This window comes from Doryrhamphus excisus, linkage group LG5 (genome assembly GCF_037039965.1).
Source record: "Doryrhamphus excisus strain RoL-2023G ecotype Guam linkage group LG5, RoL_Dexc_Guam_v1.1, whole genome shotgun sequence".
In the NCBI taxonomy this organism is placed as follows: Eukaryota; Metazoa; Chordata; class Actinopteri; order Syngnathiformes; family Syngnathidae; genus Doryrhamphus; species Doryrhamphus excisus.
In genome coordinates, this window is record NC_136361.1 from 3,630,303 (window position 1) to 3,646,886 (window position 16,584).

At 39.3% G+C, this 16,584-nt stretch overlaps 1 protein-coding gene across 5 annotated transcripts in view; it reads left to right on the plus strand.

Moving 5' to 3' along the window:
- Positions 1-16,584, plus strand: part of ctnnd2a (catenin (cadherin-associated protein), delta 2a) — a 259,425-nt gene that overhangs the window by 225,765 nt on the left and 17,076 nt on the right. For all 5 annotated transcript variants that reach the window (XM_058060561.2, XM_058060564.2, XM_058060562.2 and 2 more), the window contains exons 20-21: positions 7,893-8,142; positions 10,905-10,989. In XM_058060561.2, coding sequence (XP_057916544.2) covers positions 7,893-8,142; positions 10,905-10,989 — 335 coding nt within the window. The remainder of the gene's footprint in view (positions 1-7,892; positions 8,143-10,904; positions 10,990-16,584) is intronic.

Below are 16,584 nucleotides of genomic sequence, written 5' to 3' on the forward strand. Positions count from 1 at the left end.
TCTCTTATTACGTCTACTACATAGGGTAATAGAAGCATAAAAGGTGACTATAGGGGTGTTATTTTATGTTTAGAGGTCTCTAATAATGATAAAAACTGTATTTAGAAGGTTTTAAGAGTATAAGAGTCTATGTTGTTTCATTTTCTCTTATTACGTCTACTACATTGGGTAATAGGAGCATAAAAGGTGACTATAGGGGTGTTATTTTATGTTTAGAGGTCTCTAATAATGATAAAAGTTGTATTTAGAAGGTTGTAAACATGTTTTCTATGTAAAATGTGTGTAAAGTGTACTAAAATACATACAAATCTGCCTGTATCTCAATTATATAGAAAACATGATTAAATACATTTTTATTAATTTTATTTTGTTCATTTTTTTGCCCCCAAAACAGTCGTAATAAGGGGGAAAAAAAAAACAACAATCATTTTCTCAGAGAATCAGAGTTTGGTCCACTTAATAGTATTATTGCTATTGCTAATAATAACAATAACAGCACATTTATTGTTTAGTGATTAAATTTTACATTTCTATTTACATTTAATCTCAAGTTAACTACTGCAACATTTAGTTCCTAACTAACTTTAAATAAGAAAATCTGGTTTATGTCCTTCAGGCAGACATGATGATGATACCCCAAAGCCAACGGGACGCTTTATGAATATTTCATTCATATAAATGACTCACTTTCCCAAAGTCAATACAAAATTTACCAAATATAAAAGCTTCATCTTTCGGTGCGCCTATTTTTCCTTGCGCATGGCTACAAATTTAGGGTAGGCGTGTAAAAAAAAAATAAATCCTAGCGTAATCAAGCATGCATTATGAAAGAGTTTGTCGCACAAAGATGGAAGAGCAGCAAAGCAAATGAAGATATATCTTTTATGAGCACGTGGCACGCTTTCAAGGCCAACAGTGACGCAGCCGCCTTTTTTTCCCCCCATCTCCTCTTAAACCGACTTTCTCCTTCTGTGAAATGTTTGCTTTGCCCTGGACACGTCCTCCAAGGAGGAACGGCACGCCGCTTCCTGCACAGTCTAATAAACGTGTATTACACGACCCCGCCAATATAGCCTTCATCACCTGGGAGACACAGGTGCTAACATATTCCTCGGCTGCATTCCCTTGCGCTGCTACATCCGAGAAGGGCGTGCATCATCAGGGCCATAATGGCTGATTTGATTTAAAAAGATCCAATTACCCCTCAACAATGGAGTGATTTGATTGTTTACTGAAGGAAAAAGGAGAGTGTTATTGAAATAAAATTGGAGGTAATTGTCTGTGGGGGGGAGGGGGGGGGGTGCTGCCTGAGATGAGGCGGCTTGATTGGTGGCGGCGTTCCGCTGGCTGAGAATAAAAGATGGTTATTAAGCAGTTATCAGCATTTGTTGATCGCAAAGAAAACAAAAAAAAAAAAGCCTATGGATTATTTATGATAGCACCTCCGGGTGTGAACCAAATTACAAGTCATCTAATTGAGACTACATGCAGCGGTATGTCGCGTTCACAATAGGAGGCGCCATATTACAAGTAACAGGTTCATAATTATCGTTTTTATGTTTATGTTTGCGATTAGTAAGCACATTTTTGATATTCCCAAGCATGCTGTATGCATGCTCATAGTACTGTGACAATAAATGAGATGCTGGAACCTATCCCAGTTGTTTTCAGGCGAGAGGCGGGGTACACCCTGGACTGGTGGCCACCCAATGGCCGGCCATTTGAACACCCTAGTTGATGATAAGTGGAATAAAAAATGGATGGATGTGAACAAAATGGAATCGAAATCGGGTCTCCTAGCTGTGAGGCCTGTGTGTTACCACTCATCCGCCTTGCAGCCATAATATTCATTCAGTCATTCATTCATTTTCTACCGCTTATCCTCACGAGGGTCGCGGGGGTGCTGGAGCCTATCCCAGCTGTCTTCGGGGCAAGAGGCGGGGTACACCCTGGACTGGTGGCCAGCCAATCACAGGGCACATATAGACAAACAACCATTCACACTCACATTCATACCTATGGGCAATTTGGAGTCGCTAATTAACCTAGCATGTTTTTGGAATGTGGGAGGAAACCGGAGTACCCGGCGAAAACCCACGCATGCACGGGAGAACATGCAAACTCCACACAGAGATGGCAGAGGGTGGAATCGAACCCTGGTCTCCTCGCTGTGAGGTCTGTGCGCTAACCACTCGAACTTTTGACAAATATTTTATATTAATAATATAAAATAATATTAAAAATAATATTAAAAATAATATTAATTCATAAATTATAATATTTTGTAGTTGAATACAGCCTATAAAATTGGTTTAAAAATGCATATTTAAGCATTTTTAAGACACAAGAGGATCTGATTTGATAGCCAGAACAACAGGCTTTTATTGCAGGTTTAAAGGCACAATAATCCCTCTGGAAAATCCTTCCAAATTAAAATACTGGCTCTGTCACTTTCTGTCCGTCCTTCACTCAGGTCCCCTAGGGAAGACATTTATCGAATAAAATGATTGGTCACTCACGTAGAAGCTAAACTTTGTCAAATTGCTATCCCCGAAGTCGTCGTATGTTCAAATATTGGCGCCCTTCAGTGAGAATTTGTGAAGGAGCCAATGAAAAAGCAGTAATATCACAATGCATCACTCATAATGTCAAATCCGATGTTTACCTTGGATATTGGTGTCCATGTCCAAATTCTATCGCATCAATTGACTTGAAACGTTTCACTGGATTTCTATCAAACTCCCATCATAAAAAAAAAAAGCAGAGGCTTTTTCAAGTGGCACTTTGGAGAAATATCTTTGGAGTTATTTGCTTTTATAATTAGTTTTAAGGCTCTCTAGAATTGGAGTGCTTTGCAGGGAGATTTCAATGCCGGCAGAGCGGATTTTAAGTGTCCACTTGAGGATGGAACACTTACAGCACAACTTCCTGCTTTCAGCCCTGAGTCCCCCCCCCCCCCCCTTCCTCCCATTGGAGGATAGTTTGGAGGCAAACGGTGATTCAAAGTGCCCCGGCACTTGTGGGCTGGAAGTGTGTTTGTGTCAGAAACGCATTGAATCCTTTGTGACTCATTGAAGTACTTTATTCAGTGACTTTATTTTAAGATGTGCGGCGAAGCCTATCCTTTTTTTTATGTTTTTTTTCCAGCTGACTTTATTTTAAGACGTGCGGCGAAGCCTTTTCCTTTTTTTCATGTTTTTTTTTTTTCAGGTGACTTTATTTTAAGATGTGCGGCGAAGCCTTTCCTGTTTTTTAATGTTTTTTTTTTTTTTTTCCAGGTGACTTTATTTTAAGATGTGCGGCAAAGCCTTTCCTTTTTTTTAAGGTTTTTTTTTACTTTATTTTAAGACATGCAGCGAAGCCTTTCTTTTTTTTTATGTTTTTTTTCCAGGTGACTTTATTTTAAGACGTGCGGCGAAGCCTTTCCTTTTTTTAATGTTTTTTTTTCCAGGTGACTTCATTTTAAGACAGGCGGCAAAGCCTTTCCTTTTTTTAATTTTTTTTACTTTATTTTAAGACATGCAGCGAAGCCTTTCTTTTTTTTTATGTTTTTTTTTTCCAGTTGACTTTATTTTAAGACGTGCGGCAAAGCCTTTCCTATTTTTAATGTTTTTTTTTCCAGGTGACTTCATTTTAAGACATGTGGCGAAGCCTTTCCTTTTAAAAAATTTTTTTTTACTTTATTTTAAGACGTGCGGCGAAGCCTTCCCTTTTTTTACTGTTTTTTTTTCAGTTGACATTATTTTAAGACGTGCGGCGAAGCCTTTCCCTTTTTTTAAAGGTTTTTTTTCCAGGTGACTTCATTTTAAGACATGCGGCGAAGCCTTTCCTTTTTTAATTTTTTTTTTTACTTTATTTTAAGACGTGCGGCGAAGCCTACACTTTTTTTACTGTTTTTTTTTCAGGTGACTTTATTTTAAGACATGCGGCGAAGCCTTTCCTTTTTATTAATATTTTATTTTTTTCTTCCAGGTGACTATTTTAAGACGTGCGGCAAAGAGTTTCCTTTTTTTAATGTTTTTTTTTTTCCAGTTGATTTTATTTTAAGACGTGCGGTGAAGCCTTTCCTTTTTTTAATGTTTTTTTTCCAGGTGACTTTATTTTAAGACGTGCAGCGAAGCCTTTCATTTTTTGAATTCTTTTTTTTCTCAGTTGACTTTATTTTAAGACGTGCGGCGAAGCCTTTTCTTTTTTTAAAAATGTTTTTTGTTTGTTTTTTTACAGGTGACTTTTTTTAAGACGTGCGGCGAAGCCTTTTCTTTTTTTAATGTTTTTTTTTCCAGGTGACTTTATTTTAAGACGTGCAGCGAAGCCTTTCATTTTTTGAATTCTTTTTTTCTCAGTTGACTTTATTTTAAAACGTGCGGCGAAGCCTTTTCTTTTTTTTAAATGTTTTTTTGTTTGTTTTTTTACAGGTGACTTTTTTTAAGACGTGCGGCGAAGCCTTTTCTTTTTTGTAATGTTTTTTTTTTATACAAAGCAAACTTGTGGGTCAGCGTCGGAGCGCCTCTTCTCAGATGATGGATTTTTCTGCTCATAAACAGTTCTCCAGGGACACATATTGCTGTTAGAACATCAGTAAAAAGTCCATTTTGTGTAAGAGGGGACCTCTTAAGGTGTGGAATGGAGTGGAATACTTGACTTGACACTGAAGTCGTATATTGAAAGCTATAGCTTTTATATAGCTGCATAACACATTATCATTGACTATAGCAGGGGTTCCTAAACTTGAAGTGCTGCGTTCCCAGTGCACTTAACTTATTATTATTATTACTATTATTATTATTATTATTATTAGAGAGCTATGTTCCAATCATAAACTGTATAAGGTTCCTAAAATATTGTGACAGGTCAATAACACTCAATAGGTTATTACTTAGGCCTATAAGTATTTGTTTTTAATCCTGCAACAAAAATAATTTAAAAAGTAATATTTGCGTATTTTTAATGACTTTTCATCATGGCCCACACGCAGTACCACCACGGAGCCGCAGGGAGCCGCAGCCCACACTTTGGAAATCACTAGACCAGGGGTGGGCAAACTCCGGCCCGGGGGCCACATCCGGCCCGCCAAGTGTTTGAATACGGCCCGCCCAATCTTTCCAAAGTATTTCATTTAAACTCAACATACAACCTGGCATCATGGCCTGAGCCAACCTTTTGATGGTTTTATCAATTTCGTTTTTTGACATGGTCTGTTGTTTACAAAGTGCTCCTGAAAAAAGGGACACAAGCACATAATAATAATAATAATAATAATTATTATTATTATTATTAGATTATTATAATTATTATTAGAACTATTATGATTATTATAATTATTATATTAATGCTAATTATTATATTAATTATATATAATATTATTGTTATATTTGCATATTTTACATAATAATAATATAATAATTATTATTTTAATTTTATTTTAATTCTTATATTTTATTATTTTAAAAATATTTAAATATAAATATAAAATAAAAAATAATAATAGCAGATTGCATGACAATTTTACAGATACAATAATACCAGGTGGACTGTTACGTGTAAAATATATAGTCTGCCCCCCCCCCCCCCCCCCCCGCGAGTCAAAAAGTTTGCCCACCCCTGCACTAGACTATAGTAAACGGTAAACAAAATTCACCCAAATACTGTATGTCTGCAAAGATGGCTCATATTTCATAATAATAATTAACCACATAAAAACATATAGGAGTGAGGGATTACTGTACTGTATTAATAAATAACAGAAAAAGAAAAACTAAGAAGATTCCATCCCATTATATATTCATTCGGAATGGCACTTTTCTTTTCACTTTTTAAACCGAATGAAATCAGAATATTTGGGTCCATGTATACGTGGCTTGGTATAGTTGAGACTAAATCAACAGCGCCTCCACTGGTTATAGCCAAGTAGTGCACTCTATTATGATGTAGAAGTAATTCATTTTTTTTGCACTATTTTTACACTCTTGTCAAAAACTTTCTGGTTGCTTAGTTGCAACAAGAAAATATGATGCGCCTTCAAATCTGCGGTATAACTTTCCTAATCCCGACTAAAGGGTCAGTCGTTCGAGACTATCGTATTACATTTTTTTTTTTTTATTCGATATTTTTTTGTGTGTGTGTGTGTGTGTGTGTTGTGCTGGTCTTTAGGTCAACATGTCAGTGTTATTACTCACATTTGCTGCACATTGTTCCACCCCCCCCCCACACACACACACACACACAATCTGACAGCATCTTCTGCAACTGTTTAATTACTCCAACAGCTCATCCTTTGAATGTCAATTTTTTTTTTTTTTTTAATACGTCGGCCTTTTCACTGAAATATCACAAGACGACCCTTTTATTGCATTCTAAGCACGGGCATTAATGCGGCTGTGTGAGAGGATTTACAGCGTGCCCTCCAAAGCCAAAGCTTTATGGAGTTATCCAAGCACTCACTCGCTGTGCAAGACGTTTTGCTTTATTACCGAGACACTCAAAGGATCTGTTAACTTGCCAAATTTCCTTCACAGCACTTTCTGATTTAAGTCTCACTTGAAATATTGCAAATCATAAAGTGTGTTATTTTTTTTTAGGGGGGGGGGGATTTGGTAAAAGTTTTCTGGTGTGTTAAATGCATTCTCTGTGATCCACAAGCGACGATGTTATTGATAAGATGGAGCAGTCGATAAATGTTGCCGTATTAATATTTATCACAAGGCGCAGATTGAGGGCCTCAAACGCAGCAGAGGAAGGACGGGGGGGAATCAAACAGCAGCAAAAAGAAAAGGAAGTGACTCCACAGATGAGCCTCTAATGCAAAATGACCATTGTAATTCATAATTCGAATGTTTCATACGCATATCGCGTATTAAAAGTGTCTTCATTCTAATGTTTATGAAACAAATGAGTTTTTATTGTATCTATATGCTTTTTAAAAATTGACTTATTTAGGATTTTAAAACTTTCGTTTGTCTCCTTCTTGGTGTAAACATTGCCCCATGTTTTTGTCATCTTGTCTTGGGAATTTAATGTTGTTTGGAGCGCCGCCATGACACTCAAAAAAAAAAATGATCAGAAAAACCGGTAAATGCATGTTAGTCTGGAAAATATGGCAAATAAAATAATATTTATAATATTTGGATTCAACTTATTAATCACATTTCAAATTTTTTTATGTAAATAATTAATAAATTACTCCTGTTATAATATTAATAATAAAATAAAGAATACGTTATTATATTATTAATATATATATATTAATATAACAGTAATTTAACAGATATTAACAGATATTCATAATAAAATAAAGAATATGTTATATTATACGTATTTACGTATATTATACATATATTATATGTTATATTAACAGTAATAATGAAATAAATATGTTATTATATTATTAATATTATAACAACAGTAAATTATTAATTATTTACATAACTTTTTTTAAATGTGACTATTATTTATGAATAATATTAATAATGTAACATCTTTATTTTATTATCATTATTGTTAATATTATTATTTTGTAAATAATTAATACATTATTATTGTTATTATCAATCTTAATATAATAAAACAAATAATAAATTATTAATTAATGTATTATTATTATTAATTTATTAATTATTTACATACACTTTTTAAATTAGATTTTATCCTAAATATTATTAATAATAATAATAACAATAATAATAATAATAATAATAATATGGCATGGTGACAATATATTATTAGCAATATTAGTATTAATAGTCATAACAACAATATTAATATTTATATTAATACAGATATTAGCATTAACATAATAATAATAATAATAAATAATATGGCATGGTGACTTCTGAGTTTTTTTCAGTTTAAAAATAAAAAAATACATAACTAAAAATACATCTTCATGATTGCAGGTAAATACGCCATGAGAGACCTGATCCATCGTTTACCGGGTAGCAGCAGCAGCAGCAACAACAACGCCACCAGCAGTGCCACCTCTGCTACTACAGGCTCCTCCAGCAAGGCCATGTCTGACGACACGGTCACCGCTATCTGCTGCGCGCTACATGAAGTCATCACCAAAAACATGGAGAACGCTAAAGCTCTCCGCGACGCCGGCGGCATCGAGAAACTGATCGGCATCGCCCGCAGTAAAGGAGACAAGTGAGTCCTGAAAATGGCTTTAAACACTCCCCATCAATACTAATGCGTGTCAGTATCAAGGTCACTTTGGTGGTTTTGGAAACCCTTGAGACCGATGGGAGCATATTGTCTGGTTCGAGAGGATAAAAGGCGGCGTGATTACACTTGATTAGCCATTTGGTGGCTGGGGGCCGGGTGGGGGGGGCGTCACACAAGTGATTTGATACATTTGTTTTCTGCTCAGGCAACTCTTCAGCAATGCCAGAAACATCCGACATATTTTTACCAGCTTCCATCCATTTTCTATGCCGTTTATAGAAATTGTTGTTGCAAAGTTGGAGAAATGTTGTAGAAATCCTCCCCCTGAGGACTCGAAGTGGGTTTCGACCAGAGAATAAGGGAATCTTAAAGAACCAAATTATAGAATGAGAACCAGATTGTTTATTTCTGACAACAATACCTAATACAGACATCCGGGATTATCTGCAGTCCCTGTATGCCTACAAGTAAGCGGGTCTTATTACAGCACAGCTGCAAAAAGCACCTTTCCTTACCCTGCCCGGCCTTTTATACACTCGAGGCTGGAGTCCTGGACCAATCAGCCTTCACCACTGCCCTTGCTTGCAGTCCCTGTATGCTTACAAGTTGGCGGGTCTTATTACAGCGCAGCTGCAAAAAAAAAGCACCTTTCCTTTCCCTGCCCGGCCTTTTATACACTCAAAATTGTGTAAGAGACTGGAGTCCTGGACCAATCAGCTTTCGCCACTGCCCTTGCTTGAACCGCTTCTTTCATGGTGTTTCATTCCTGACAAAAATACCCAATACAGACGTCCGGGCTTATCTGCAGTCCCTGTATGCCTACAAGTAAGCGGGTCTGATTACAGCACAGCTGCAAAAAAGCACCCTTCCTTTCCCTGCCCGGCCTTTTATACACTCGAGGCTGGAGTCCTGGACCAATCAGCCTTCGCCACTGCCCTTGCTTGCAGTCCCTGTATACCTACAAGTAAGCATGTCTTATTACAGCGCAGCTGCAAAAAACACCCTTCCTTTCCCTGCCCGGCCTTTTATACACTCAAATTTGTGTAAGAGACTGGAGTCCTGGACCAATCAGCTTTCGCCACTGCCCTTGCCTGAACCGCTTTCATTCCTGACAAAAATACCCAATACAGACGTCCGGGCTTATCTGCAGTCGCTGTATGCCTACAAGTAAGCGGGTCTGATTACAGCACAGCTGCGAAAAAGCACCCTTCCTTTCCCTGCCCGGCCTTTTATACACTCGAGGCTGGAGTCCTGAGGCTGGAGTCCTGAGGCTGGAGTCCTGGACCAATCAGCTTTCGCCACTGCCCTTGCTTGAACCGCTTCTTTCATGGTGTTTCATTCCTGACAAAAATACCCAATACAGACGTCCGGGCTTATCTGCAGTCCCTGTATGCCTACAAGTAAGCGGGTCTTATTACAGTGCAGCTGCAAAAAAAGCACCCTTTATTTCCTTTTATACACTCAAAATTGTGTAAGAGACTGGAGTCCTGGACCAATCAGCTTTCACCACTGCCCTTGCTTGAACCGTGTCGTGTGGCTATGCTGGAGCCTATCCCAGCTGATTTTGGGCTAGAGCTTGGTCCACCATGAACTGGTTATAGTTGCCGATATGCATGTTTTTGGAACGCGGAAGCGGAGAAAACATACAAACTCCACATCAAGATGCTCTTTTACCGCCAGTATATTTAAACAGTGTTAAAATATGTTTATTTATGAATATATATGTTTATGTGAGGTACCCTTTGATTAAACGAAGAGGAAATACCACCCACACATTATCATTCATAAACTATCGTGATTCCCTTTAACCGTTCATCCATAAACGGCATCAAGAAGGAAGATGTGTCAGAAATGGTTCTTTTGTGCTGCTATGGCAACCAGGAAGCCAGGGTGTTGCCAAAGGTGACATCAACCAGAGGTCAGACATTGAGTTATTGTTAAGGAGAATGAAAGCGAGCGAGAGAGAGAGAGAGTCTATTCATGGAACTTTGCTGTAAGGCGTCATTACAGAAAAGGATGAGGTGCCGGCTGGAGGAAAGTGCAAATGTCTCTTGAGCGAGTGTCGTCAGCTGCTAATGGTTCCTTCTCAAGATAGCTGCACCAAAGAGGAATGCTCCTTATCCTATTTTAACGCCTCTCGCAATAAATATATTGTTGACAGACTCGGAAAGCAGGTTCAATTCCAGATAAAACACATTGTATCGTTATATACATAAATCTTGCACTTGCAGTGAAAAAAGTGCCGCCGAGTGATGTAAGATTAAAATGTAATTAATTATTTAATCACAATAAATAAAAATTAACTTGATCATTTTGCCGGTTTCTATATATTGCCATATGCATGTATATCTGTTTTACTTGTCGCTTGCCTCCAATCAGGCAAAGTAAGCATTGTTTATTTTTCTTGTAGGGGTGTTATTTCATGTCTAAAGAGCTCTAATAACGTTTAAAACAATGAAAAAAGTATAAATAAGGAATCTGACTTTGCAGAAATTCCCTTATCATGGTTGAGTCTCGAACTATTTGACCACAATAACCGTTTTTTTTCCTTTTTCTGAGGCTGAAGCACCATTTCAGTCACAGGGAAGGAAAAGTGGGGACTTCTTAACTCCGATGGAAGCTCATCTTCAATGCATAAAAACACATTGACCTCGGCATATCTTACCCAGGAAGTCGGAGTAACATTTGTTAACAGAAGGAATGGTGAGCCGGAGATGTAACGCCTTCGCTATCGCTTCTCACAGACACTCGGCCAAGGTGGTGAAGGCGGCCTCTCAGGTTCTCAGCAGTATGTGGCAGTACAGAGACCTGCGTTCCCTCTACAAGAAGGTAAGATTGTACCACCAGAGTGCTATATTTACGGTATGTTTTATTCAATAGTGATTTATTGTGATTATTCCTGCTGTGGCTGCGTGTCCGTATACGGTTGAATCGAGGCAACAGGTGGTGGTGAACCAGGTGGTGAACAATCTATTATTATGGAAGAGGGTCGTGATTTAATCTGATTGTTCCTGCTGGCTGTCTATTCGGCCGATAAGAAAAGAGAGTGAGTATAAAAATGCCAGCGTGTGTCTGTGTCCGTTTAAGGGTGAAACAAGGCAACTGGCTGGAGACTAGGCAGGCTGGTGGCGAGCCAGTCAGGTGAAACACCTATTATTATGCAAGAGGGTCGTGATTTAATCTGATTGTTCCAGCTGGGTGTCTGTCAGCCGATAAGAAAAAAGAGAGTGAGTTTGTATCAGGTTGAATCGAGGCCACAGGCTTGTGGCGAGCCAGCCAGGTGAACCGTCGTCTCATTGGCTCGACCATGACCATCATTAATGATACAGGCACCAATCCCTTGTTTATAACGGTTTATTGACAAGACAGGCTTGTGGCGAGCCAGCCAGGTGAACCGTCGTCTCATTGGATCGGCCATGACCATCATTAATGATACAGGCACCAATCCCTTGTTTATAACGGCTTATTGACAAGACAGGCTTGTGGTGAGCCAGCCAGGTGAACCGTATTGACAAGACAGGCTTGTGGCGAGCCAGCCAGGTGAACCGTATTGACAAGACAGGCTTGTGGCGAGCCAGCCAGGTGAACCGTATTGACAAGACAGGCTTGTGGCGAGCCAGCCAGGTGAACCGTCATCTCATTGGCTCGACCATGAACATTAATGATAACGGCACCAATCCCTTGTTTATAACGGTTTATTGACAAGACAGGCTTGTGGCGAGCCAGCCAGGTGAACCTGTCATTATGCACTTTTGTATTCATCAGTTCCGGCCACCACAAAAACCCTTTGTGACCACTACCATGGGACACACCCACTCGTTAAAGTTTCAGATAATGGGATTTGAACCTTTTTAAGTGAGCCCTGAAAGAAGTTTGATATGCTTAAAAACACTTGGTTAAATTAAAACAAATCAGCTGGAATAGGTTCAGATTCTGGAAGCTCTAGAAAGCTTTCTGTGCTAGTTGTCATGTGTAGCTGCTCTATAGTAGTCCACAACTTAATTAATACAAAAAGCCGAAAAATTAGCATAATAGCTCCCCTTTAAACGAATGTCCTTATACTTGCCTCCATTCAACCTTTTACCGGCCATGACCAGGATGACTTGAATTTCCACCCAGGCGTGATGTGTTAGGTATAACCAGGGCCACACTAAAGATGAGTGTCTTCTTTGTTTGACACCAGTATGAGCGAGAGAGAGTAAAATAATAGCGTTGTGTTATTTGTATTTGCAGCCTATTATATTTGGACTCTTTTGAACACGCACACAAAGCTGACATCTTTATGCCTGTTGAGACTGAATGGCACTAATGTTGTCGGCTACCAGGAAAATTGTTTCCTGTTAAAACAGGATCTTATTTGCCCATCACACACAGAGGATGACTGAGTGTGACTGAATCACCACACATGCCGGTTAAAGCAGATTTTCTCCAACTGTGGCAAATGAAAAATACACATAACATCCTTGCATCCTGATTAGAGCTAATGAGAGTCGTTTCCCATTTATTTGTCGGTGATGAATGTTATGTGATTATCTGCTTCCAAGGTTGCTTGCCAGTCAGCGTGCTAAAAAGTTGTAGACTCTTAACTGAGACGTGTGGAAAAAGTTCCATAATGTTAACTAGCGCATTCCGGGAAAGTGTTCTTATCACGACACAGCGACTGCAAATCATCTAAACATGAGACTCGCTTGAGCGCTACTTACGGCTCACAGTGGTTGCAGAATATTGGGCGCGCTAGTCTCATCGGTTCGACCATGACCATCATTCATGATAAAGACATCAATCCCTTGTTTATAACGGCTTATTGGCAAAACAGGCTTGTGGCGAGCCAGCCAGGTGAACTTGTCATTATGCAATTTTGTATTCACCAGTTATAGCCACCACCACCAAAACAACCCTTTGTGACCACTCCCAAGGGGCATAGAAACTGCCTTCAAGGGGACCTATTATGCTGTTTCAGGCTTTTGGCAAGCCAGCCAGGTGAACCTGTCGTTATGCAATTTTGTGAGCGCTACTTACGGCTCACAGTAGCGGCAGAATATTGTCTCGACCATGACCATCATTCATGATAAAGACACCAATCCCTTGTTTATAGCGGCTTATTGGCAAAACAGGCTTGTGGCGAGCCAGCCAGGTGAACCGTCGTCTCATTGGCTCGACCATGACCATCATTAATGATAAAGTTTCCACTGTATTATCGTAATTGGAGAAGACCAAACTTGTTTACAATTAATTAGAGCCTTCTAGACATGCAATAACACCCCTATAGTCACTTTTGCACTCAAATTATGTAAGATACTAGACATAACAAGGGATAATAAGATATTTGGAGAGTTTCTGTCCAGTACTTCTGCTTGCTAGCTATTGGCTACCTGGTTGTTGTCTAAGTGTAACATAACTGACACCTAGCAACCAGTGAAAAATACTACATATAATGACTTCTAAGCCATTTTTATGCTTGGAAATGGTCGATCTTAGCGTATTTTGTCGTCTCCGATACTACTTTTCGGAGAATATTTAAGTAACACCTGACTGTTCACGTTCGACATTGTACTCATGCTACTTGGTAACCACAAACGCAGACTTTCTGTTCCAAAATCAACTCTCGGGGGGCTTTATCATCCGAGTCCAGAAGCACCGCATTCATCCCTTTGCATGCACATATTAGTCCATGGATGTTTGGTGCAGCCAACAATCCCGTTAGCTTCCAATCCAGACATGGATTAGCATACAATTTAGACGAGAAATGGAGAACCACTGGAAAACGGTGCTGTTCAATTGCAGAAAGAGAAGCTTAGTGGTGAATTCGAGGTGTGTTTTTTTTTTTTTTGGGGGGGGGGGAATAAAAAAGTTCAGGGTCGTTAATGAGTCAACGTTGAAGTTTCTCTTCTCATCACGGGTGTTTGCTTTGCAAAGCATCCACCCGCCGCCACCCCCCTACCCCGCCCCCGTAGGACGTAAGTGTATGTTTTGTGTATGTTTGTCAAGCGGCAGCAGGACTAAGAACAGTTAATTACTTCCAAATAGCGGTGCCGCGGGAGCAGTGGATGTCAGTTGTTTGAGGGCCCGTAAATAAACACGTACAGCGTGAAAATAGCGTCTGAGATGACTTGAAAGATCAGTGGTGCAGGACTCATTAATAAACCAATGCCAAAATGTGTTTCCAGCAACACCGCCGCGTGCCTTTTTAAGATGAATCATGTATTCAAGTCTCCAGAGTGCTTTCAAACCATCTTTTTTTTTTTTTAACCCAAGTTTGTTTGGATTCTCTGACTGCATGTGTCCTCATTCCGTGTTTTTGCCGCGCCTCCTCGGAGGAAAAGCCACCGGTCAACCATCCATGTATCCAACAACTGTCCCGGATTGTTCAGTCAGCAAAAAACAAGGTTACAACATTTTTCAACGATTACAACGATCCCACACGCGTACTGAACTAAACGCAGAATTTCACACCGCATTTTCCAGCTCGCTTCGCTTTCTCGATAAAAGATGTAGCTGAGGCGCTAAATCAGACATGCTCTCTCTATCTTGCCGCCACACGCATGCACAGAAATATACTCCAAAATATACACAAAAGTACATTTGACAGATGGAGTTCAGGGTCAGGGAGATGCTCTGTGTGCATATTTACAATATGGTCAAAGCTTGTATAATTGAGCGTACGGGGGTGTGTTGGTGTGATATGACAGGTCACCGTGTGCAAAAAGGTGCGCGCAAGAGTGTTAATGTTCTCTTGTATACATTATCGCAGCGATGTGACACACATTCAGTGTGCCAAAATGTGTCACAGTTGTGGATTATCACCAAAGGAGAGATTATTAGCCATTATTTGTAGGTTAGGTTAAATAAAGTAAAACAAAAAAAGTGTTTTTATTTTCAAAAAGTACATATAATGCCATTCTGTTTCAAAAATATGTTTTAAAAATTAAATCAGTCAAATGGGATCCATTATTGTCATTAGAAATCATGTATATATTGTGTAATATTACCTAAACATTAATTTATTTGTTCATTCATTTTCTACTGCTTATTCTCAGCCAATCACAGGGCACATATAGACAAACAACCATTCACACTCACAATCATACCTATGGACAATTTGGAGTCGCTAATTAATTAACCTAGCATGTTTTTGAAATGTGGGAGGAAACAGGAGTACCCACGCATGAGAGAACAACCCACGAGAATCGAACTTGTGTCTCTTAGCTGTGTGGCCTGCACTCTAACCACTTACCCCCCATGCAGCCTGAGGTATTGCCAATATTCCATTATTGAGATATGATATAAGAGTACCATCACACTGCATGAAAAGAAGTTATCTCCCATTCAGTGTGGAAGTGGTCATAAACAAAACCGCGATGGATGGATGGATGGGTGTATGGATGGGTGGGTGGATGGATGGATGGATTACCTAAACATGAATAACAAAATCTAACATAAATATGTATACGGAGAAATTTACATATGGGGAAAAATGACGTCTTATATTTGGGTCTAGCATGGAATGTGCCAGGTAAAATATTAATTAATTTATTAATTAATATTAATTAATTAATTTTCTACCGCTTATCCTCACGAGGGTCACGGGGGTGCTGGAGCCTATCCCAGCTGTCTTCGGGTGACGACTGGTGGCCAACCAATCACACTCACATTCATACCTATGGACAATTTGTAGTCGCTAAATAATTAACCTAGCATGTTTTTGAAATGTGGGATTGAACTCGGGGTCTCCCAGCTGTGAGGTTTACGCGCGAACCACTCGACCGCCGTGCAGCCCCCAGGTAAAATATCGATTGCCCAGCGGGATACATGGTAGTCTTCTGCTTCTCACTTTGTAAACCAGTCAGTGAACGCATCCCGTACATATTCCGCTCAATAATCAATCTTGTGAATTAAATCACTTTAGCTATGTTGCTAATATGTGCCATGCCTGACACCCCCCCCCCTTCCTGCGGCCCCTTCGATGACCCCATGAACGATCCGCATCCCCAGGCAGCAGATTGCCACCATCGCTCACCAACCCAATACATTCATTATTCAATATTCGCCGACTGTCTTCATTTGAGCAACATGACACTTTGACAGTGTCCAAATTGCGGCGGCGTAAGCGGCGTGTACCATCACGAGGTTACATAGCTTCTAATGAGACGTCCTGGCATGGAGGAAGTGTATCCCGATGGATAAATGGAGGCACAGGAAATGAGGGATAGATTCATCGATGGCTGGAATGGATCTACCTTTTCGGCCTATTCTATTCGTCTTTATTGGCGTGGCGAGGAAGAGGAGTCAAGCTAGGACGTAGCCGACTTCTTTCGCCATCGTTTTGCCTGACACTCCAATTCATGGCAGCAACTGAAAAAGAAACAAAAAACAATGTAATTATATGTACTTTTCAAAAATAAACATTTTCGAATATTTTTGTTA